Consider the following 23,420-nt stretch of genomic DNA (forward strand, 5'->3'; position numbering starts at 1 on the left):
AAACACTTCAGAGACATCTTTTGTATATATCTGAGACCTATAATATATTGATGAAAAACAGTATGATAGGGGACCTTTAAGATCAACTTCTGTTTACATTTCTATGAGTGTGAGAAGGAAACAACGACTATAAGATCAAATCAGAGTCATGTGTGTGAGACGGTGGGTGAGTCTCTCCACCTTGCATACGGCAGCCTGGACGATGGCATCGAAGCCTCCCTCGGGGGCATCTCGGTTCCTGGACACCATCTGCTTCTTCACTTCCTCCGTGAAGCGGCCCACCTCCTCCGTCAGGGACAGAACGTGTTTGTAGCCAAACTGTGGCAGGCAGGTGGTGTTAATGCTGTCAATGAAGCAGAGAACATCAAGAGTTCACTAGAGCTGCTGTTTGATTCTTCATTCATTTCAACATCTGTATATGTCATTGTAAAAAATGTGTGGCCTCCATAAATTATTAAAAGCAGTTCAATTTTATTAAAGCAAGGGGGGTTAATTAACATTTAATTAAAAGTCTCTCCTACACTGCTGGTTGACCCCTTTTTCTCTCTGTATTCCACATTATTATTGGACTAAAATTCCCCCCTTTTCTTATCTTTTACACAAACATTCCTGGTGGCTGGAGCTCAGCAGACTGTGTGTAAAGCAAGTGACCCCCTAGAGACCCTAAACCACCAATTCCCCCTCAGAGGAGCCTTGGGCCGGAGTAACAGCCTTTAGCATCAGGACGCTCTGATTCTCCGGGCAGACCTTTAGCATCAGGACGTTCTGAGTCTCCGGGCAGATTACCTGCGGCTGATTCCCAGTAGCTGACCTAGCACCACTGTTAAGCCTTTAACAAGTGCTGTGACTCCGGGCATGCTTGCGTTTTGACTTTGCAACACTGTGTTTAAAGGTGTCCTCACTATAATGACATCAGCTACCTTATGAAGCTAGTTTTCCACAAGCAGACATAAACAACCAGTGAAATCAACACCAGTGGGTAATAATTAAGAATACAAAACAATGGTAAATGCAACCACAAAAATAATCTTTCTATAACAAAGGGATCTGGATTCTGTTTAGGTACCTATATGAGGCCCACTGTTCAAAATATAAGTGTAGTTGGACAATGACAATCTTAAGTCCCAGACTACATACATAACCTCAAACAAATTTAAAAAACAATAAAATGAGTGCAAGAAGAAACAGAGTAGAAATAAAATGGTGCAAGAGAATGTGACAAGACTAAAGTGCAAGTAATGCAGGAGAATTAAACTACTATATACAAGTAATCAAGTTTGAATAACGCCCATAAAGTTGCATAATACGGTACGAAGAATTTATTATAATTGTCTTTTACCTGTAGCAGGGGTTCTTCACAGCCTCTTTGGGGGAGATGTACATGTAAGGCGAGAGCGGCTTGTCCACAAAAGCCCCAAAGCCCATGCGGAGGTTGCTGGTGGTGCGGTTCATGGCCTCGGCCAGGCCTTTTCCCAAAGTCCTCAGGCGGAAGAGGTCATCGTTCATGGAGTAAGAGAGATCCATGAGGTAGTAGAGATCCACAGGGTAGTCCTCTACCTGACGCACCTTCACTGTGAAGCGCTTAGCATCATCTTGGAAGGGAGATACAGAAACATCATTTTTCAAATAGATTTTCTTCATGGTACATCTTTTATAAAAATGTTCTTGATATTCCCCAATCTCTCCACTTCAGGATGTCAGAAACGTCATTCCTTACCTGGTCTGAGGGTGATTTGTAGTCTCTGTGGTTTAATCTGTGTGACATCTTGCGTGGCCCCTGCTGCCTTGTTGCTGAGAGGCCGGTCCTCGATCACCTGCATTTTGCTGATTGGAGACTCCAGAGAAGACGTAGCACAGCCTGCTGCCACCAGGTTACTCTTCAGGTCACACCGGGAAGATCTGGCAAACCCCTGGCCGAAGTCCTGACAGAAGAGGCATATACATTTTATACAGAGAAGCAGTCAGCTGTTCAAAGGTATTTTATGTGTTAAAAATGTGTCATACAGATGTTTATTTAGAGAATTCCCATCTGGAATAAAGCTTTGTTGAGAGATAAGGGCATGTTGGATTGATTTGAAGGATCCGTGATGAGGAAGTTCAACATGATGTTCCTGTCAAACTAATTTCTTGGAATAAAGATGCACTCCAACATCTTCGCAACACAATTAAGCAAATTCCCCCTCAAATGAAAAAGACCATCCCATTTGAACACTGTCTGACAGTTTAACCAGTCTCAGCAATGGTCAAGTGAATTCATCCTGAGAAAATAGGGCACTTGTGTGAAAGGCTTTGTGTGTCGACTCCACGTTCTGCAATGATAAATCACTTCAGATTAGTTTGAGCCATGACTACATCCACATGCAGTCACATAAGGACAGTCACTGTGTCTAAAGTGCCTGGATTTCACTTTCAAAATGGAATTCATATTCACCTGGACACATTTGATGTTGTAAAAACTGAAATTTCTCAACCAAATTAAGTGGTTAAAAAGGAGATATGTACCACTGTTGGCTTGCAAAATGTTCATTGCCTGAATGAAGTGAAGTGGAAAAGGAACCCACCTCCTGTAAGCACCACGCACAGCTGGGGTGAACAGCCAGACACTGCTTGCATGTGCTGGCCCCTCTGGAGGTGCAGACGTTAGAACCTGTAACCAAACGCTGAGCTGCTTAGTTTTAACAAAAGCAGCCAACAGCAATTAGTGTTTACCTTATTTGTGGGTTGTTGTTGTTGTTGTTGTTGTTGTTACTGATTTCAATTCAAATTAAAACACATATATTATATAGTATGAGGAACTTGGCTAAGGAGCAGATTTGAGGTATATTTGATGAGAACAAGTTAAAGAAAAACAGTTTGTTTAGAGAAATCAAACCAATTAGCAAAATGAAACACAAATGAAAAGTTTTTCAAGTGTTAGACAAGTGAGTAAAAATACTAATTCTACATACCTAATGTCCTTGTGTATCCACTCACTGTCATAACTATCAGCATTTTCTTTTTTATTACTGCCGATTTTTATTCCATATTTTATTCCTTTTTATTCCATTCAATTTCTATGTAAATACTACTGTTGTATTTTACTGTACTCTTTATTATTTTTTACATTTTTCTAGTTCTCTGTGTTTTTTTTGTTTTTTGTTTTACTTTTATGTATGCACCAGGACATCAAGTCAAATTCCTCGTACGTGTCAACCTACCTGGTAATAAACCTGTTTCTGATTCTGATTCTGATTGAAAGGCAGGAAAACACACGCACATTTCACAAATAAACATCACTGACACTTGAATTGGAGAAGGACATGCAGATCTGTGCAATCCAATTAATCTGAAAGCATATTCTTTTTAGTAGAGTTGAAATCTGGTTTGATGTTTTTTTTCTCCCTGGAATATATTTTTGGCTGCACGGGCAAAACATTTAAACTACATGTCAGCACCTACCGCATATTCCCGTTATTCCAATGCAGATATAAAGACACATCCATAGTGTCCTGCCCGCCGGGAGAGCACCCATCCTGGTGCGGCTCTGAGAGGAAAGAGCCTGCCAACGGGCTCTGCTGGAAGTACAAGCAGACCAAAAGAAGAAAAAACTCTCTTCATCTGCAATCGACACAACTCCAAATAGAGTCAAATGTCTTAACGCCACCCCCTCCCATTCTCCTCATCTACAGCTCTCATTATCATACTATTAACTGCAGTGGGCGGGAAAAGTGCAGCATCCACAATCTGAGTTAGAGGAGGTTTTCTTCTGGAGGAGCCGAGGAGGGCAGGTCTGAGCATCAAACATGTGACTTGTTAAACCAGTTGGTAAGTTGTTTTGCACCCTGGTGTCTGTTCTGAATCTGTTACTCAATATTGCGTACGGTCTAGCTAATAATAATATTCAAATGTCATACAAATGTGCATATCTCTCGGCACTACAATATGCCTATATTTTAATTAGAAGAGACAAATAGCTTCCGCAAAAAAAACAATTTATAGTGTAAGTTCTCAGTGGAAAATGTAGGTTTTATTGGCTGAATCGCTGAGTTGTGATGTGTTTGCTTTATATTACATGCAAATCAGCAATAGGCGAACTGTAATCAAGTGTATATGAGGTTAGTGTATACTGCTCACTAGTGGACATCCGCTGTAAGGACGAGTTTCACTTCTTGGTAGGTCTGAACCGTCTGAACACTTTAGCTGCAGGGTGTTCAAGGAAAAAGCAGACTTGTTTCTGTTATTTATGGCACAAATGACCGAATAATGACTTAAAGATAGGTTGAAAACGTAACTTTGATCAAATAATAGTTTAGCCTATTATTTAAAGCACTATTTATCGGTTGTCCTACTGAGCTACATCTGGTTGTAGTTTGTAATACAACAAATCGGTGCTTTTTGGAGAGCTAAGTGTCTCTGTTAGCCAAATTCTGACTAAATTGCGTATTTTTCACAAGCTGTAAATTGCTGTGGAGCCACATTGAGTAAACTACAATTATTTGGCAAGAATATTTCTTCATAGTCAATGAAAGCTTACCACAGTGGTCGTCGTAGAATTAACTATTTGCTCCATTTTTTTCAATTAGAAAGTAAGTCAAAACTTCAACTGATATCCAACCGTCTTTCTCGCTTTTTTCTACCTCTCTTTGTTTTGAATTGCATCCCCGGAAGTAGGCCTAAAGCACGTGATCTGATTAACACATCAATTATGAACCCCTCAAGTAAGGTAAACATTTGTGTTTAAATGTTTCCCACAGTACAAGCTAACTTTTCTTTAAAATACATTAGTATGGTTAACAATGGCTGGACAACACAGGTTTTAATGTGAATATGATAGTGGCTTAATAAGTACATTTAACATCCTGCATAACTATATTGTCCTTGGCTTTATTACCGTTTACATCCACCATATGTCATTTTCTTCATGTGAAATCTACAGTTTTTGAAATCTTGTGATTGATGCATCTGCACAAGTGTGGATTTCATTGGTCCTAAACTTATTTAAGTTTCCCCCAACTTAACACTTCTTTTAGTCTTTCAGTCAATTGGCCTTTGTTAATGATTATTATGATCACTGAAGCCTGTGAGTTGACTGGGGTGGGAGGATACTGCAGGGAAAACACATTTAGTTAAATAATTTAAATTGCTAGCGAGGTAGGTGAGTCTCTCCTGGTTTGATTAATGGAAAACATCACTAGTTATTAGTGTCTGCGTTTGGTTACACAGTCACTCAAGGTTAACCAATAGCAATTATTTGACCCAGACTTTATGCCTTATGTTTTGACTCCAAGCTGAACTTGCCCTGAGACATTTTCAACAATTCATGGAGAGTGACAAGGAATATGTTTTTTGTTATGACAAACAAGCTTTTAGGATATTTAGTTTTTGCAAAACAATCATGTTTATCTGCATTTCTGGTTGCTGGACTTCCTCACAGAGAGACCACAAGCTGTACGGGTCAACAACAACAACACTTCAAACACCCTCATACGGGGGCCCCCCAAGGATGTGTGCTCAGCCCCCTTCTCTTCACCCTGCTGACCCACGACTGCAAACCCAACTTCAGCTCCAACCACATTGTGAAGTTTGCTTACGACACTACTGTGGTGGGTCTCATCAGCCACAACGATGAGACTAACTACAGGAAGGAAGTGAACCATCTGGCCCTGTGGTGCCAAAATAACAACCTCTTCCTCAACCTGGAGAAAACAAAGGAGATAGTTGTTGACTTCAGGAGAACCCACTACCGACCCCCCTCTCCTCCTGACCATCAACGGTGCTGCTGTAGAGCAGGTGACCAAGGCAAGGCAAGCAAGCAAGGCAAGGCAGGCAAGGCAATTATAGTTTATTTATAAAGCACCTTTCAACACAAGGCAATTCAAGGCGCTTTACAAAAATGAAAGACATTCAGACAAAGGCATTTAAAAAATGTCATTAAAAAAGAAAAGATAATAAAAGAAACATTAAAAGAAAAATACAAGAATAAAAAGTACATGAATAAAAAGTTACAGTGCAGTTTAAGATATGAATAGTTCACACAGAAGTTCCGTTTTACTGATGCCTTTCTTTAAGGTTTCTCCGAACATGAGCTGTGTACGCTTGTATGGCACATAAGTCCCGAGCAGCAGAGAAAACCAGCCAGGACAAAGTCCCCAGACACTGATTCCCTGGGGTTACTAGCCCCAAATGTTCATTAACCAAAAACGAAACACAACCGCTCAGTTTCAATTAAAAGCAGCGGCCAGAGGTATCTTGTCTTACATTAACACAAGTGGAAATATATTATTAGAAGTTATTAATGTACAACAACACCGTAAACACGCAACCCAGAGTTTCCGAGGCGAGGTCAGACGCGGTCAGGGAGCAGTGTAGAGGGTGACGTACGGCTGAGGGCGGAGGTAACAGTTACGTTTGTTAGACAGTAGACTCTAGTTGTGTCAGTCGAAATAACGAGTTTTACAGATTTACACAATTATGTATGTCCGATAGGAAGCTGAGATTGCGCAAGAGAGCGTCGTCGACGGTGGTCACACTGGATATGATGTTTGTTGCTATGTTTTTTCCCGGATTGATTTGGCTCCATAATTTGATTCAATTATCAGTGGGAGGGTTATTCATGATCAATATTATATACCATAAAAAAATATTGGTTAGGTGTCTTGTAATTAACTTTAATTACATCATAATAATCACGTTTACTCTTTTAATACAAATTTCATTCAAAGTCACGCATCGTCGCCTCTACCATCTTTTCACTGACCTACTCCCTTCCAACACACACAACACCACACCACCCCCCCCTTCAATTTCAGTCCAGCTAATACCGTCCCCAACCATCACCCAAGAGGGACTTCAGTTGTTGTTAGAGAAAACAAAAGAATGTGGACTCCTTCTCGTAATAAAACCGTGTGTCCCGGTCGACCAAGTGAAGGAAAGAAATCAATCAGAGGTAGCACACCGACTACTCGTAAGTCAATAAGACGGTTTATAGACCTTGTTTGAGTCGTGGGACCCTGAGGATGATGAAAATTTATGCGCGAATCCTGNTCGAGGGAAAATTCCCCATACACACACAGGTTACCAAATAAGGAGTGATAGGGATGCGTAGAAAAAACGAAAGTTGCGCTAGCCTCTGGTGGCTACCATTGGCAGCTAATTTTTCTTCTCCGATTTTTGCATAAAAAATTGAATTATGGACTATCAATACTTTTTTCAAAGTGACAGACACATTGCTATAACCTATGGATTAACCTTCGGCCGCTTTTTTTCTCGTTTTAATACCATTGAACACGACTTTTGATCAGAATAACAGCTAAGGTGAGCATATCTCCGTGTTTTGCTACCTAAACTACTCGTGTGTTGTCTGTATTTGCTTCCCCTGTCACAAGTTCAAATCGCTCAGTGATGATCCTTATATTTCTATAATCTGTGGAATCTCAGGGTGTTATCTAAGCTTGTTTGTGCAGGTCTAATAAGTATATCGAACGGTATAGCTAGAGTTCTGTGCTCTGCGTTAGCATGTTTTCGCTCAGGGCTCATTTAGACCCTTCTTGTGAGACTTGTGTTTTTGTTTCGGTAAAAATGGTTCATATCATTAGTTAACTGAGTTTCTTCCCGTTAGGAGGGTATGCCATATTCATAGTTTTTTTAATATTAAGAAGCCCTGAGACACAGTGTTGTGAAAAAAAACAAAAAAGACCCGCCGAAGGGGTCTTTGGGGCTTAACTGTCGGAGCTTGTCCAGGCACGTTAAGTGGGAGTGGACTTGAAATCCTTAACTCAAGGTGTAGAACAATTAAGTTATCAAGCCAATTGCATTACTTACTACAACTTTAATTTTGTTTTAAGTCAATTAACGCAGAAATCCGAATTTAAATTACACACAATATTACACTAAGTTGATGTAATTACCAACATTATTACGTCAACACAACTTATAAATTAATGTTTGCAACTTAAAATGTTTATCTAAATCAATTAATTCAAATTTGTATCTTGCAACCATGCATTTAATTAAGTGGTGGTAAAAGGTCCCCTGAATGACTTTTTAGAGTGTAATATTTGAATTTCTCACTGTGATTGGAGAGACTTTTCAGATGCACTCAAATAGATTTTCAAAAAAAATTCACACCAAAAAACCGCTAATCCTCCTTTTCATACCCTTGGAAACGTATTTTTAAATACAAAAGCGGTTGTTTCAGACCTCTTAGTAAACCTTTGCCTGACTTTGAGAAGAGAGGGGAGGCATATCAGCAAATAAAATAAAAGAGCATGAAAAACATTTTTTAAAAGGCAAACATAAGCACCACTCACATTCACATACAAACAAATGGAAGCATCAAGCTCCCTTTTGGAGGTGGAGGTGAGTAACGGCTGTTGTAGTAAAATATTCCAGCTGCAGCATGTGTCAGAAGTTTTTCCACTAATCTCTTCTTTGAGTGGGAAACTAAATATCTGTGTCTGAGACCTGTCACACAGTGCCGCATCACAGGAAGATCAAAAACCCCTTCGGCAAGCTTTTCCATTGTCTGAGAGATGGGGCTCTTTTGAGAAACGAGGGATGGGGAGAGAAGGGTTTGGAGAAAGAGGAGCAAAGAGAGTTGGAAGCAGGGTTAATCCCACACTGTCATTATCCTCACTTCTTAGCCACAGTCTGCAAGCTTCCCCGTAATGAAGGCCATTTTCAAGGATTTGCACCTGGCATAGACGCCAAATTCTGCAGTAATTACCGATACAGAGACATTCCTCGTACCTTTAGCCTTTACTGCAGGTTATAAATAGTAATTCCTCGCCATTCTGCAGAACTGTAAACCTGCAGAAAAAGCAGCATCTTCAGCATTTGAGCTCCAAACTAATAATGATGTTTACTGTTAAAAAAAAGAGCTTCTCGTCTGCAAACAAACATAGAGGCTTTGTTTTGCTTCAGCTCATTTCATGATCTATTTGTTTAATTGGCAATGATTTGCCTGAGGATATACAATAGTAATGAAGACACTGTGTTATCCAATAAATGAAGTAAACATGAGATAACCATCTCTTTTAAGAACTTCGCATGAAAGCTTTTATGTCAACCTTCAATTCATTAAGAAACAAAGCGCAGTGACGAGTGGAATGAAGGAAAAAAGCTAACATTATAGCTTTATATATTTATACAAAAAGTTTATCAAACAATATTGATGTTGATCATGTCAAAGTTAGCTCCCTTGTTGTCAGTCACACTTTTGTTTTCTATAAAAGGTGTATTAGAGTTCAGTGCACGGTAGCTGTTCTCCACAGTCACCTGCTTGTGTCCATATGGGATCCCAGAGGAGTCATTAAGAAACACTCCGGTTTCCCATGTTGCACCACTGCTTCTTTCCAATGACTTAACGTCACTAAGCATGCCCGAGCACGATGATCAAACCCAAACATCCTCCCCCTTCTCCCTCCGGCTTCATCTTACTAACACTGGCTTTTTATGCATTGTTATAGAGAGACTGATGCATAATACAAACTGGAAATGAAGTAATTAAATGACAAACCCAGAAGTGAGAATATCTTTTTACTTCCGTCAGTTGAAAGTTAATTGTATTTACATGGAATATTTGTATTGCAGTTTGTGCGTGTGTTCTTTAGTCTGCATGCAACTGATTTGGCAGTTTTCCCGTAACCGATTAAATGATCTTAATCACTTGGTGCTCGTAACCCACTGAATCATCTGAACTGTAACTCTTGTTCCTGTCAACTCCTCAGAAACACACTGGAGCCACAGTGACCACTGTCAGGCCTTGAGACAATATTTTCTCATGAGGATTCTGATTATATCCATTTACAAATACATTTTTGAGGGAATTTTAATGACACAGCCATCATAATTCACTTATTTGCATGTGTTTAGAAAATATGTCGATCTTGAAAACAGTCCAAAAATGTAACTTTCCCCTGCACTTTATAAAGACCAATCTTTCTTCAGCACTAGTATATTGCTAATTGGTGAATCATTTGTAGGATAGTGAGTTTCTGGTTGGCATGGCAAAGGTTTCTTTTAGAGTCCTAAGCAGCTTCAGGGTTGCTACTCTTTCTTTTCTTACATGGTTTGAAGAATTAAAAGACACAGTCATCTGCTCACATATTTACAAACCAATATTGAAATATTTGTTATCGCTAGAAGATCACACTAAAATCCCAAAGTTCCTTCAGAGGGAGTTTCTCTCCCACAAACTCCTTCCCTGCCTTCAACGCCTCCATTGTGGCCCTTTGTTTACTTCAGTAACATAGTGACAACAGTATGTCACCCTTGCGCTTCTATTGGCTAGCACTCCAACACATTGTAAGTGATAAACTAAGGGGTGGGACCTCTCTAAGTGGTTGACCAATCAAAACAGAGCCGGCCAGCTAACCAATCAGAGCAGACTGGGCTCTGGTTTCAGACAGAGGGTGAAAAGAGGTGCTGTAGCACGGGCAGTATCAGAGAAATAAAGACCTTTTTGAACATTAAAGCATGGAGACATGTCATAAAATACAAATATGAACCTGTGGGAGGCGTGTGGCGCAGTGGATAGCCTTGGTGTTGGGATCAGGGGGTCACAGGTTCAAACCACAATGCAGTCAGCATGTCGTTGTGTCCCTGGGCAAGACACTTCACTCCAAATTGCTCCTGTGGAGATTCTCCACTGCATTAGCCGCTTTCACACCGCAGGACTTGCCGTACTTTAGTGCCGGCACTAAAGTACCACGGCACTGAATCCGCCAGGGGGCTAGTGCCAATCGCATTCACACCGCAGTACTTTCCCTGAGGCAAGATTACGCTGACGTCACTTCGTCTTCTTCTTCTCTGGGTTTACTGGCAGGCCGCAAAACCACTTCACGGCGAGTACAAAAAAAACGAGAGAAGAAGAACTACACGGGGGAGAGGGTATAAAGCCCATCCGCTGTACATGATATAGGCTATATATATATATATAATAGATAGGCTCAGCAGACAGACCGTAGTGCAAAGATAAAGTGTCACATGATTATCTACTAAATAGTTAATTCAGCATCACTTCACCAAGATGAAGTTCATATCTTCCTAAAATACGTGTTTTTTATGTCCCTACTAGAATCCGAGCTCAAATTACTCAAACCAACAAAATGTCCAAGCAAAGAATCATGTGCACCATGAGGCTGGGTTATAAGGGTAATTTGTTGGTTTGAGTAATTTGAGCTCGGATTCTAGTAGGGACATAAAAAANTGTGTGTGTGTGTGTGTGTGTGTGTGTGTGTGTGTGTGTGTGTGTGTGTGTGTGTGTGTGTTTGCTAACCTGTTCAAGGTATGAAACCAGTGCTTCACGGTTGCCCATCCATTCTCTGGGCAGTGCGGCGGCTGACGGGAACTTATCACAGCTCAGCTCCAGTGTGATCTCAAAACAGTTGCTGTACAGGTAGTTGAAGTCCTGCATGCCTGAAAAACACACAGAAACAGACTATTTACTTAGAGAATATATGGCTTATCGAGTGTTTTACATGGACTCTTAGTCTGTTTCTTTAAGGAGTTGTTCAGATTTGTGAGGAGTGATTTATCATTTAAGTCCTTCTAAAAAACGACTGTTACATACTTTCAGTCATTGAGACACTGAAAGCTTTTACAGCATTTATCATGTGGTCAAATGCATTTTCCAAGACCACTACAATGTTATACTTGGATAAATCCTAAACACTTTAAATGAATGCATTTTAAACAAAAGGAGAATGGATTTGGCTTTACAACCTTGCGATGGATCATAACTTTTCATAGAGGCTATAAATCTTATGAAGCCAAGATTATAACAGGTAAAGTTCAAATCTAACCTCATAGCCCATGACATAAGACTTGGAGCTCAAGGAATTGGTAAAATAAACATACCATACTTGTGTTAAATATGACTGTGGGCGTTTTCATCCAATTTGAAAGCTTGCATGACTTAACCGAAGAGTTCAACAGATTCACATTCCAAGGAATAATCCCGACCAGTCCAGACCAGGATTTACAGATCAAAGACGTCTGCCTAGTGATTGTTGCAGTTACAGATAAACTGAACTGAAATGTAATACATGCCCAGACAGTTTGATGTACTTGGTGTACTGTAGCTTCCAAGTATTCTATTGCAAAATAAATTCTCATAAAGAAAATGGGGGAGGATGAAGACTTTAATGTGCTGCCAGTGCCTGAGCGCTTATAACTCTAGTAGGTGGCCAATGCTAGTAAAGAATATTGTATTAAACCAAACCCTAAAGGAGGTCAGTAGATCTGCTGACAGGACAAACTGGAAGACACAAGACTAATAATACAGTTAACACATCAAGTGTTTATTAAAATCTACACTAGTACGTATTGGCATAGTGAAATTCTAAATTAAGTTAATAAAAAAGCAATTTCTGTATGCGTAAAAAGGCATCTGTTTATTTGGCACCAGTTGGATGACCGATGGGTGCACTTACCTTCTCCATCAGCCTATAGTCTATTGGCTATAAACATGTTCAAAGGATGATGTTGAGATGTTTCCAGTGATATATTTGACATTTGATCAAGACAGACTGCAGCAGTTACTTAACTTGTGGATTCAAGTCAAGATTTCCTCAAACTGCAGTGTGCATTCAAATGAAAATGAAAATGGAAGAGCAGTTGACTTTATGGTTAAAAAAAGCAAGGCCCTCCCTAACATTATACAATTATCATTCCCTTGACAACATGTGCAATATTTAAAACATAATGCAACTTTTAAATGTGTTTAACTTGTTGGAATCTTCTTAATGCATACACATATCACTGCAATAACTTCTATCAAGTTGCATTTTAAATATGTTCATCAATAAGTCATAGGGACAATGGACCTACCACATTTCTAATTATGAACAATTATGGCAAATATAGAACATTGTGATTAAACATCCCAGTTACTATTTGTTTTTCTTCTGTTTTTTGACCAACTTAAAACGTTTTTACCACTGTCAGTGACAAAATTAACTGTACACAAGTGGCAGCTCTGTGGCTGAAATAAAACATATATCTGGGATGGAATAAATTAAAAGGGCCATGTGCTTCCAAAAACAATTAGACTACCCCTCTTTCAAAAGACTACCCTCCCTTCACATGCTTATCATTTGTGTACAGTCCCTAAGTTGTTGTTGGCATGTGTCATTTACAAACATTAGCAGCTAAATCCGAGGTGGTCAGTGGAGGGGCAGCTGTTGGTGTGCAGAAGGTGAAGAGGTTAAAAGCAAGAAGAGAGCACAGAGGCCTGGAAAAAGTCAGAGAGTTCATGACGGCACCGCCAAAGATTGCTTTGCAAGCCACTCAAGGCATGTCAATCATTCTGAAATCTATGCCAGCACCTGACATCATTCATGCAGGTGGCCTTGTCTTTCTTTGGAAAGGGAATGATAATGGACGCTCTCCAACACATTGGAATTTGCACAAATAATAAGGGTAATCTTAACCTGCCTTCACCAGTGGCTGTGCAATGTTTGATACAAACCAGACAGGGTATATTGTTCCAGTGGATATTTATTTCTTAAAGTCCAAGTATTATACTGTTTTTCATCAATATAGGAGGGGGGGGGGGTTGTTACCTTGGTTGGTTATTGGCTAATGGTTACACAACCCAAAAAATCGTTATGACATCATAAAGTGGCCAAAATGTGATCAGCTCATTTTCAGACAGAAAGAGAATATTTTTTCCTGAAACTTTCAGAATCCCTTTACACAGAGGGGACACATCTTTATGTATAAAAGGCATGAAAAAGTGGATTTTGCACAATAGGTGACCTTAAAAATCCCAAGTTTGTTTCTTACCTTTGGACAGAGAGTACCAGCTGGCGCCGTTGGTGATCCCCTCATCGAAGAAGTCCCCACAGTTCCAGCCCTTGTGCATCCAGCTGTGGGCGTACGAGTAGGTCCTCGCCAACTGTCATCACACACAAATGCACATACGCCCAGTTATTCACATGTTTTCACAATCACACAAACATAAACACAAACAGACAGGGATGAGATCAGATGCGTGTAACATCTGGAAATCCTTTTCAATCTGCTGCACACCTTCCTGAAGAGTTTGTCGTCCGCAGTGGCCGCGTACGTGGTCCTCCCTCGAATGCGAGGGTCTCTCGACTTATCGAAGGGGTAATTGGCTACCACGGCTCCTCCATGGAGGTTGGCTGACAGGATAAAGTTGTAGTTTTGCATCCATTTTATGACCGCCAATGTCTCTGGTTCAACCTGTGGAGGATGAGAGTACTTTCAGGGCTGATGACAAATGGACAGTTGTACACAATGATATACACACAAAGACATTTTAGAGATAACATCTTATTGCATGTCACTGTTTACTATGGGGAGAGTTTAGAATTAAGGTCCATATGGAGTCCCTAACTTTCGCAAAATCATCTGACCAATGTCTTCTTATTGCCTAACCGACTTTTTGTATGTTGTCGTGTTAATGATATTGTCATACACATTCTCTTCATCCCAGACTTTTCATAAACAACAATGAGTGGACCCAAGACATCTGGTTTTCTTTTCACTCAGAAACACTGGCCTCTCTGCTCGGCTGCTTAAGGACAATCCCTCGTTACCTTAGCCAAGGAGGTAATGTTTTCAGTTTGGTTTGTTTGCGCGTTTGTCAGAAGGATTACATAAAAACTACGGATGAAACTTGGTGGAAAAGTGTAGCAAAGGCTAATAAAGAACACATTACATTTTGAAGAATCACGAGAGGATACACAAATATATTTCTCTTCTGGAAACGACCTTGGTTTGCTCTCTCCAAGTGCCCTTTTGGTTTTCTCTGCTTGCCATATGCAAATATGTTCTCAATTCCCCTTTTCATTTTCAAGCAACCAGGTCTCAGAAGTTGTGGTTAATTTCCGAGGTATCGTCAGACTTTCTAATCCCTATTAAGTGATTTTCCAGCTTTACTTTAGTCCCCTTCCCCCCTCAAACTCAAAATAATGTATCTTCTTTTTATGTAGACTGAAAATTGATGGATGTATATGCACTTGTCAAGCAGGCCAAACCTTTTTCTGTTTTTCAGTCTGGAATTCAGAGAAAGAGATGAGTTTTCAAGATGAAGCAAGATTAAAGCTGCATGGATGGAAACAGGACATTTACTTCTATTGCAAATCTTCAATATGCAAACTATTCTAAAACAACAATCTATGGTAGCTCTCATGCAATGCAACAGACATCTTGAAGCTTTAAATTCCATTTTATGCTGCCATTTATTTTCTCTGTCAGTGCTAACTATCCTCACACACTCCCAGCCATGTCATGCATGGAGACAAGGAGAAATGCTTCTCCTTGAATAAGGTATGTGGCATAATAAACACAGTTTGGTTCAGCTGCAGAACTATCAGGCGGAGACTAACTGGCCTTGAAGTGGAACTGGCAGGTGTTTATTGTCTGTCGATCTTTATATACACTCGGCGTGCTTAAAGTCAGAGCTGTCGCCATGGTGTTGGGTTACATATGAAGGACACTGATAATCATAACAAACTCAAATACTAAACAGAGGGAATACAATGCCATCTACAATACAATACATGCAAGACTCTGGGTCATTACCATACATTGTTAGAATGCACACATTGTATGAAGGATTCTTTTTTTTTATAAATAAGCTATAGCAGATCATTTTAGATTCGTTTTTTTACCTTTGCCCTGTCTACATTTTAATTATTTTGTGAAACAGTGGGAGAGAAAACTTCCTATTTGTTATTCATCACATTCCTCTGGATATATCATCAGCAGGCTAATTAAAATGTATCATAGCGCAGCCTGCAGGCGGGCGCTGGGCCTGTGGCTTCATGCAGCCTGCGAGGATGTAATCCTGAGCAGCATGAATGAAGTATCTGTAACAGTGGCACAGTTACTCTTTTGTGTTGGCCTTTCAGGAGGCAGTCATGTGGGTGGACAGCCAGCTCGCGACTGGGAGGACCAACGATTTAGTTTTCTAAACACATTTGCTGCCCTGGAACTAGTTTACTTAGGAAAAAAGGAAAAGGAAAGCACCATATTGATTTGATATAAACCCAACTAAAACTCCTCAGTTGTTAATATTGTAATATATGTGGAAGTTAAAAATCCCTCCAGGTAAAATTATATAACATTTAATTATAAATGTATATATTGAACGGAGAAATTGTTAAATATACATTTTTAACTTTATTCAAATGGAGAGGTTGTTTTCGATTTGCAGAGACATTATATTATCTCCCATCACCCAGTGGGAAGGGGCTAAGAGAAGGCCATCTTAAAGTAGAAAATGTCAAGGAAATGAACCTTAAACCAGAAGCCCTGTGTTTGTCTGTTCAAGATAAGATGTCTGCAGAGAAGACAACCCCAAGGACCTGACCTTAACTCTTAAAATGACTTTTAGCAATAGTTTCTTTCTACATTCAACAAAGCAGTGATTTGAAATAGTATGTGCACAACATAGTGAAGAACATATTAATTAACTTTGCCAGCCTTTCCTGCAATCCTGAGTCATAAAGTAATTGGATCCACATATTTATTTATATAAATAAACACAGTTTATCCTCCCGGTACTTTCAAAGTGTTGTGCAAGTGTCTGCTTTTTACAATCGTTCAGTATTAATGGATAAGACTTGTTATTTCCTGTACAGTACCTGACTGTTCAGAGAACTAACAGAGTTTCTGCCAAGTGACAAATTTTAAGGGCTTCATTAATTAGTTTGAATAGTCATAGCGGTAAAAGTGTTTATTATTCAATGCTTATAGGAATGAGATGATCATTTTGGTGAAATTGCATGCTTTTGTATAGTCATGCAGTATTTTAAGGTAGCAGATAACAGTTCGACTTTGAGACCTCACTGTAGTTCAGTTCATATTGTCATGGTGGTGTTGAAATCAAACACATTTAGCTGAAGCTGAGGAACTTCCTGTAAAGTATATCCATCTTGTCAGGTTATTCTATGATTGGAAGAGCTTTATAGTCAACTCTATTCTATCCTTTTAAAGTGTCAAAGCTTGTTCTGAGCTTGGAATTCAGTTCCTATGCTTTGAAAAAATCCACAAAAATAAATTTGAAAGATTGGATTTATATTATATTTTCTGTCATGCTTTTGTTCCACTTTACCATCTGAACATAAACGAGTAAAGCTGCCATTTTACCCCCCTGTTTCATATTGCAAAGACAAAGGAGAGCGGCCTCTTTCTGACCCAGAGGAGGAAAGACAGTTTACATGAGGGGATATAGGTCTTACAGTAAGACAAACACGCCCACCGGGTCAGACTATACAAGCGCACACAAACATACACATGAAACAGACAGCCTAAGCTATTCTCTGTGTGCTGGGTTTATGTACCGTTTCTTTTTTATTTAGTGAAAGCTCAACTGGCAGTGCAGTCTGATCCGGCACAAATCTCATGAATCCCTTTATGTCAACAAAGTTAAAGCCAAGAGAACTCAGCTATGTTACATTTGCTTATTTCTCAACTCCATATTTAAACATGGAACACACACTAACACAAGCATGAGAAAAGCACCCATCCATCTTCCTTTCCCTCCCACACACATCCTACATGTATTTGCACACATTAGGTCAGACACTTGTAGATGAATGGTTGTTTCCTGTGCGTTTATCCGGTAGCACTGACCTGTTGCTCCCAGTTGTCCGGCAGGGGCAGGTGGTGGTTCCGTCCGTTGGTCTTCTCGTAGTAGTACACGAGTGCGTTCAGGTCTGGAAAGTTCCGGTTCAGATCGAATTGTCTGGCGTTCCCTCGACCCACCAGGTAGCCGTTGGACTCTGGACCCTGTTGACCCAAAGACAAAATATTATGTTTCTCAAACAGCAACTTGAGTTGGATTACCTTGCTGCTTTTTCTCAGGAGAGCGATTGAGTTTGCTTTTTGCTTTTTTTTTAAATGTTATTTTTTAAGCTATTAATCATTATTGCTTGGAAGCAGTGAAGGAAAACTTGATCGCGTATGTATTCCACAAAGAGCACAGGAAATCTGCTGTGCAACAACAGTAGATTATTCTCCAAGGTTCCTTTTTATAAATAGCATTAAATACACAATGTTCTTGTTTCTAAGAAATCACAACTCAAATCCTTCCCAAAAGACTTTGAGGGAGGTTAAGGTTACGCAAACTAACGACAATTCCAAGACTTGTGAGTATGATTTAAAGACCCTTGACAGGCAGACACTAAACTGAAGGATCGTGATTATACTCAGAACTCATGAAGTTTGCGTATGGGCTTTTGAGTGAAATGTCTCAATATCTATTGGATGGATTGCAGTGACTTTTTGTACAGATATTCATGTTTCCCCTAGTGCATAGCCAGGACAAAATGTCGACTTGTTTACTTCTTTGTTTTAAACGAACGACATTCTAATCAGCCTAAAACTATACTTTTTTTGATAAGCAAATGATTGCACTTGAAATTAGATCTACACTCTTGTCTTAGTATACTCAGGACTTAGAGTTGACCTCAAATAGCACATTTCATCACGTTATCTTTACCTATTGTGAAGAGAGATACTCTAGTTTTATTTTTGACATCTGGAGCAATTGATTTGTTCCAAAATAGGGCGGCTTTTGTTGGATTTTCACAGTATTTCCATGCAGACTTTGTGAACAGTTGTAAAACAAATAAAAGAACAGACTTATATATATATACAGTATATGTTACTGCTTGGATTATCGCATTTATTTGATGCCATGGGCAATAAACTAAATCAGTTGGGAAATAAAACAACCCTTTATTGCTGTCCAGATGCTGCTGTGTCCAAACATCTGTTGATGCAACAAATCATAGTGCTTTGTTACTTCGTTGTCTGAGCGGCAAAGAGAGGGACGTGTAATTAGTCTCAGAGATAGTGAGACGGTGTGTGTGGGTTTGTCTTGAAGGGGGAATGCATGTGTGTCCGTTGTGTCACGGTACATATAATTATGTAGAAAGCTATGGGCTCTCTCAGGGAGCCGATGGATGGGATTATTACAGACATTTGCAAAACATTGGAATATTTACAAACAAACATGTTTTTGGCTCCTGGTTGCTTGTCTTTGGTTGATATACACACACCCACATACCTTGTGTTATCTGCTGGAGTCAGATATGTTGTTGTGCTGTGATTTAACTTGCAGGTGTTACATTCTCCTGAGAGACCTTCAATATTTCTAATGTTTCCACTGGCAAGAACACAATCAATTGGAAAAAACGTAGAAACTTTTCTCGATAAGTGGCAAATGATTGTTGGAGAAAAACAGCCAAATGTGTCCCAGTCGGGTTTTTTTTCCTTGTTTTCTTCATCATGCGGATGCCTGGAGCTCACATGTAAGTGAGTGTGTACATTACCTGTTTGGCAGCCACCTCATAGCCATCGGGGTTCATTGAGGGCAGGATGTGGATGCGCGTGTCATGAATCAGCCTCATGATCCGCTGGTTTCCGGCCCGATACTCCTCGCACAGAAACTGGGAGAGCTTAATGAGCAGTTCACGGCCGAGCACTTCGTTGCCGTGCATGTTGCCCACGTACTTGAACTCCGGCTCCACTGGGGAGGAAGTGGAAAGATGGAGGTCAAAAAGCCACACAGAGCTGTCAAGCATGACATTCACGATGACTGCCTGAGCATGCATAGGTATACGTACAGTACGTACACACATATGAGCATGAAAATACAGTAGACTTGGGCTGTTTCTTCATGATTTGCACTAGGAAAAATAGTATTTATATGAGACATTATGATAGAAACTTTCTACATTTTTGACTTTTTTTACGTTACAGGAATTACATTTTGAAATCATCACAACATAACCTGATGTATGCTTTGGTCGTTAGTCACAGCAGCCCCTCTAGCCATAAATTGCATTAACAGCAGATTGAATATCCCTCTTTATTATATTACGCAACTGTTTTTTCTTGTAAAAATCTGGCGCCAACGTTACCGACACTGCAACTCGACCACCAAAAGTTTTCTCAGAGATTCTTGTGTGTTATGCAAATACCGCATAATGCAACAGAGATCAGGAGAGGGCTTTAGAGGCCTTCTGGGACCTTCCTTTTTCACTTCACACCACAAGATATGTATTCCATTTTCAAATTGTGCTCTTCAGCCCGAAACAACACTGCCTTACTTCAAACTTATCTACACAACTTTTTTGACAAATGGAGTGTTTTTCAATAAATGTATTTGATATAACTTTGTTCTTTAACCAACATAAGCTATGACTTTCTGATCATATCACACCAAATAAGGCAAAAATACGTTTTATAACGTAATTTGAGAGATTGTTCTATTTTGTTCGTATTCAATTAATTACTAACCTTCATGTCTTTACTTTAGCACCATTTCTTATAGGGTACTTCTGACAAAGGTGAGCTCTTGGGTGTGAGTCTGATTACAGATTGGATTATTTGGATAAGATCTGGCATTCCTATCTGCCACTGATTGGGTGAGCCACCTATCCAAACAGCCCCCCCTCTCTGTATAGGGTTCGCTCCTCTCAGGGGTCCCTTCATTAATCACGGCTGCAGCGTTGATAGAAGGACCCCCGGACACAGACAGTAGACAGAGCAACTGCTGAGCACTTAGCTTAAGGCTAAAATAATGCTGTATTATCCCCATATGAGTCTACTCAAAAAGCCCGCTACTTAACACTGCATTATTGCATTTGTTCGCACTTCAGTTGTTCATGAGAAGAAGTAGGTTTTTTGGGGGTGGGGTGTTTGTGGGGCAGTTACTTCCAACTGTATGAACACCCTTCACTAATTGCTTCAGGCACCCAAATGGCAGCTTGAGCGCTGCAATTCACCTCCTTTTCTTTAACGTGCGGCCAACTGGCCTCAGGTTCAGAAAACAGGGTTGGCTCTAGCGTGCTTTGAAACACACACACTGAGCAAAATGTGAAAGACTTCCTAAATGGTGCAAGGGGGTTGACCCAGACAAGACCCTCAGGTCACTCCCCTCCACGAAGTGCACGGTTCCTGTTTTTCACTCTTAGTCATCTTGCAACAGAACAGGCGCACATCCTTCTATTCTACTGAAAGAAGCCCCTACGTGTGCAAATGCACCAAAAAAAAAATGCAAGCTCAGTTGCAGCCAAAAAAGCATTCCCTGCAGTTGTCGGGTTGTTTCTCTTTTTCAAAGAACATTACAAATGTAAGAATGGAAAAATCTTAAAAATCACTAGAGTGTGACCCTTTGGCCTGGTAATGATTCAGCTCATATGCCAAATAAACACCTGGAGAGCTGATTCAGTGGTGAGGGGGGGGGGATAAGCAAAGTTTTGCAAGAGCGGGTTGAGAGCCTTGTTGACTCAAAGTCAACTTCTGTGTCATCTGCCTAGCTTTGAAAGAAAAGAAACACTTTGTCAGTGGTTGGATGGCAAGAACTGAAATGAATCACAGATGTTCACTCGGTTCTTTCACTTTTTGCTTGTATCTTTCAATTTTAGTTCTCCACTGATTACAACCATCGATGTTTATCAAAGAAGCCAAATTGGGAAAACCCATCTTTTTCTTCTTTAGTATTAGTTCACATTATATTCAGCTTCAGGGAGCCAAATGGGGTTTCATCTATTGGGGGGGGACACAGACTGCTCTGAATCATGCCAGCTATTTGCTCACTCACTCAGAGCAAGAGCTGCAAAACAAATCGGCAGCCAATACAGCCTGAGCATTTAAAATCCGAAAGCATCATAAATCCATGTACCCTGTAGCTATAAAACAGCTTTGTGTTTGTTTATCAGCTTCACATTGTTTAGTGTCTTTTGACATCAGTTTGACCTTACTGTCATATAGAAAACTTAACTCGTGGAAACTATTTTTCACATTTTATTAAGATTGAATACTTTAGAAGCTTTAAAAGTACTGTATGTCTGTTAGTAATAATAGGCTGCAAGTGTTTTAGTCTTGACACACATATTTATGTAAGGAAATTCTGCATTTAAATTTATTGTGACAAGGTCATCCTCACTGGGCTGTCAAACAGTGAACGAGGAGTTACTCACTTGCTTCATGGATGCCTGGGTTATCACTGAACTCCAGCACGTAGAGGTGGCGCCCCTCTACGCTGCGCCCGATGCTGTAAATGCGGGTGATGTAGGGGCATTCGCTCTGCACTGCAAACAGGGCTCTCACCAAGTCCTCATAGCGGTGATGCTGGAACTCAGAGCCACTCACCAGGAGCCCCATCACCCCCAAAAGGAGGGCAGAGACCCAGGGAAAAGTCCACCCCTGCTGCATGGTCCCTCACCAAGTTGTGCAGCACAGGAGTGAAGGGCAGGAGGCAGAACAAGAGACTTCCTGCAGCTGTGCAAAGCACTTTCAGATCTATATTTACCTCCCTACACACCAAACTGCTTACTCCCTGCTTGCTCTTTCCCTTTCTTGTCCCCTTCTTTCTCCTGCTCTCCCTGTGCCTCCTCCCACACACAGTCCTCACACTGAAGAGCAAGTAAGGACGGCCCCCCGCTCCTTCTTTGTCTCACTCTCCTCCTCCAACAGCTGCTTCTCTCCCTCTCTCTTTCCCCTTTGAGTCCTTGTCAAGTACATGCTACTTGCTTTATTGGCGCTTAGAATACTTCTGCTTCAAGTAGTTCGCCCCACAGCCCCCTCGGCTCTGTGCACACACAATCTGAATTTCATTCTGTCTCTGAGACACTCATTTTCTCTCTCTCTCTCTCTCTTTGTCTCCAACTCTTGTTATATACTCCCTTCCTGGGAAAGAGGGGTTTTTTCCCGGCACTGCTCTCCCCAACCCCTGCAGCCCTCAATCATCCATTCATTAACTCTTAAGTCAACACACAACCCCTGTGTGTGTGCGTGTGTGCGTGTGTGTGTGTGTGCGCACGTGTGCCTTTACCCTTCAGATAAATCAGTGTGAGAACACTTTCGCAACCTTTGAATTGGATTTGTAGCTGTTTCTTCGAAGTAGCATTCACACACACACACAAAATATTATTATTTGTTTGGTATTTCATTTTTTATTATTATTGATTTTTTTGTTATACTTTTTCATGAATTTTATGTATTTTATTTGATGTTAATCTAATATATGTTTTTTTTAAAATATTTTTCTCTTTTATTTTCCATCCTATTATATTCATATCAGTGTGTGACATCTGATATTATTCTAATATTTGTAATGTATTTTTCTCTTTTATTTTACATCCTATTTTTTATAGCATTTTTTGGCTTAGTTCGTATAGGTAGGGAGGTAGGTAGGTAGGTAGGTAGGTAGGTAGGAAGGTAGGTAGGAAGGAAGGAAGGAAGGTATAAGGTACACTCTCTAAAAAGTCATTCAGGGGACCTTTTACCACCACTTAATTAAATGCATGTTTGCAAGATACAAATTTGAATTAATTGATTTAGATTACATTTTAAGTTGCAAACATTAATTTATAAGTTGTGTTGACGTAATAATGTTGGTAATTACATCAACTTAATATTGTGTGTAATTTAAACTCTAATTTCTGCGTTAA

General features: G+C 40.1%; 2 protein-coding genes across 2 annotated transcripts in view; both read right to left on the reverse strand.

Annotated features, from left to right (window-relative positions):
* LOC104953334 (integrin beta-3-like) overlaps positions 1-3,602 on the reverse strand; it is a 4,327-nt gene extending 725 nt beyond the window's left edge. The window contains exons 1-5 of the mRNA XM_010780265.1: positions 3,439-3,602; positions 2,562-2,647; positions 1,718-1,922; positions 1,340-1,592; positions 181-343 (exon numbers count right to left, since the gene is read on the reverse strand). Of these exons, the coding sequence (XP_010778567.1) occupies positions 181-343; positions 1,340-1,592; positions 1,718-1,922; positions 2,562-2,647; positions 3,439-3,511 (780 nt within the window). The 5' untranslated portion in view covers positions 3,512-3,602. The remainder of the gene's footprint in view (positions 1-180; positions 344-1,339; positions 1,593-1,717; positions 1,923-2,561; positions 2,648-3,438) is intronic.
* A 2,068-nt stretch (positions 3,603-5,670) lies between these two features.
* Positions 5,671-22,456, reverse strand: cpn1 (carboxypeptidase N, polypeptide 1). Its single transcript, XM_010780267.1, has 7 exons — positions 21,948-22,456; positions 19,293-19,489; positions 17,590-17,745; positions 14,014-14,190; positions 13,768-13,879; positions 11,242-11,397; positions 5,671-5,675 (listed from the first exon to the last, which is right to left on the reverse strand). Exons 1-7 carry the CDS (start codon positions 22,180-22,182, stop codon positions 5,671-5,673), a joined length of 1,038 nt encoding a protein of 345 aa, XP_010778569.1. The 5' UTR covers positions 22,183-22,456.
* Positions 22,457-23,420: the final 964 nt, after the last annotated feature.

The sequence above is a fragment of the Notothenia coriiceps genome, unplaced genomic scaffold (genome assembly GCF_000735185.1).
Source record: "Notothenia coriiceps isolate Sejong01 unplaced genomic scaffold, NC01 NC01_scaffold00021533, whole genome shotgun sequence".
In the NCBI taxonomy this organism is placed as follows: Eukaryota; Metazoa; Chordata; class Actinopteri; order Perciformes; family Nototheniidae; genus Notothenia; species Notothenia coriiceps.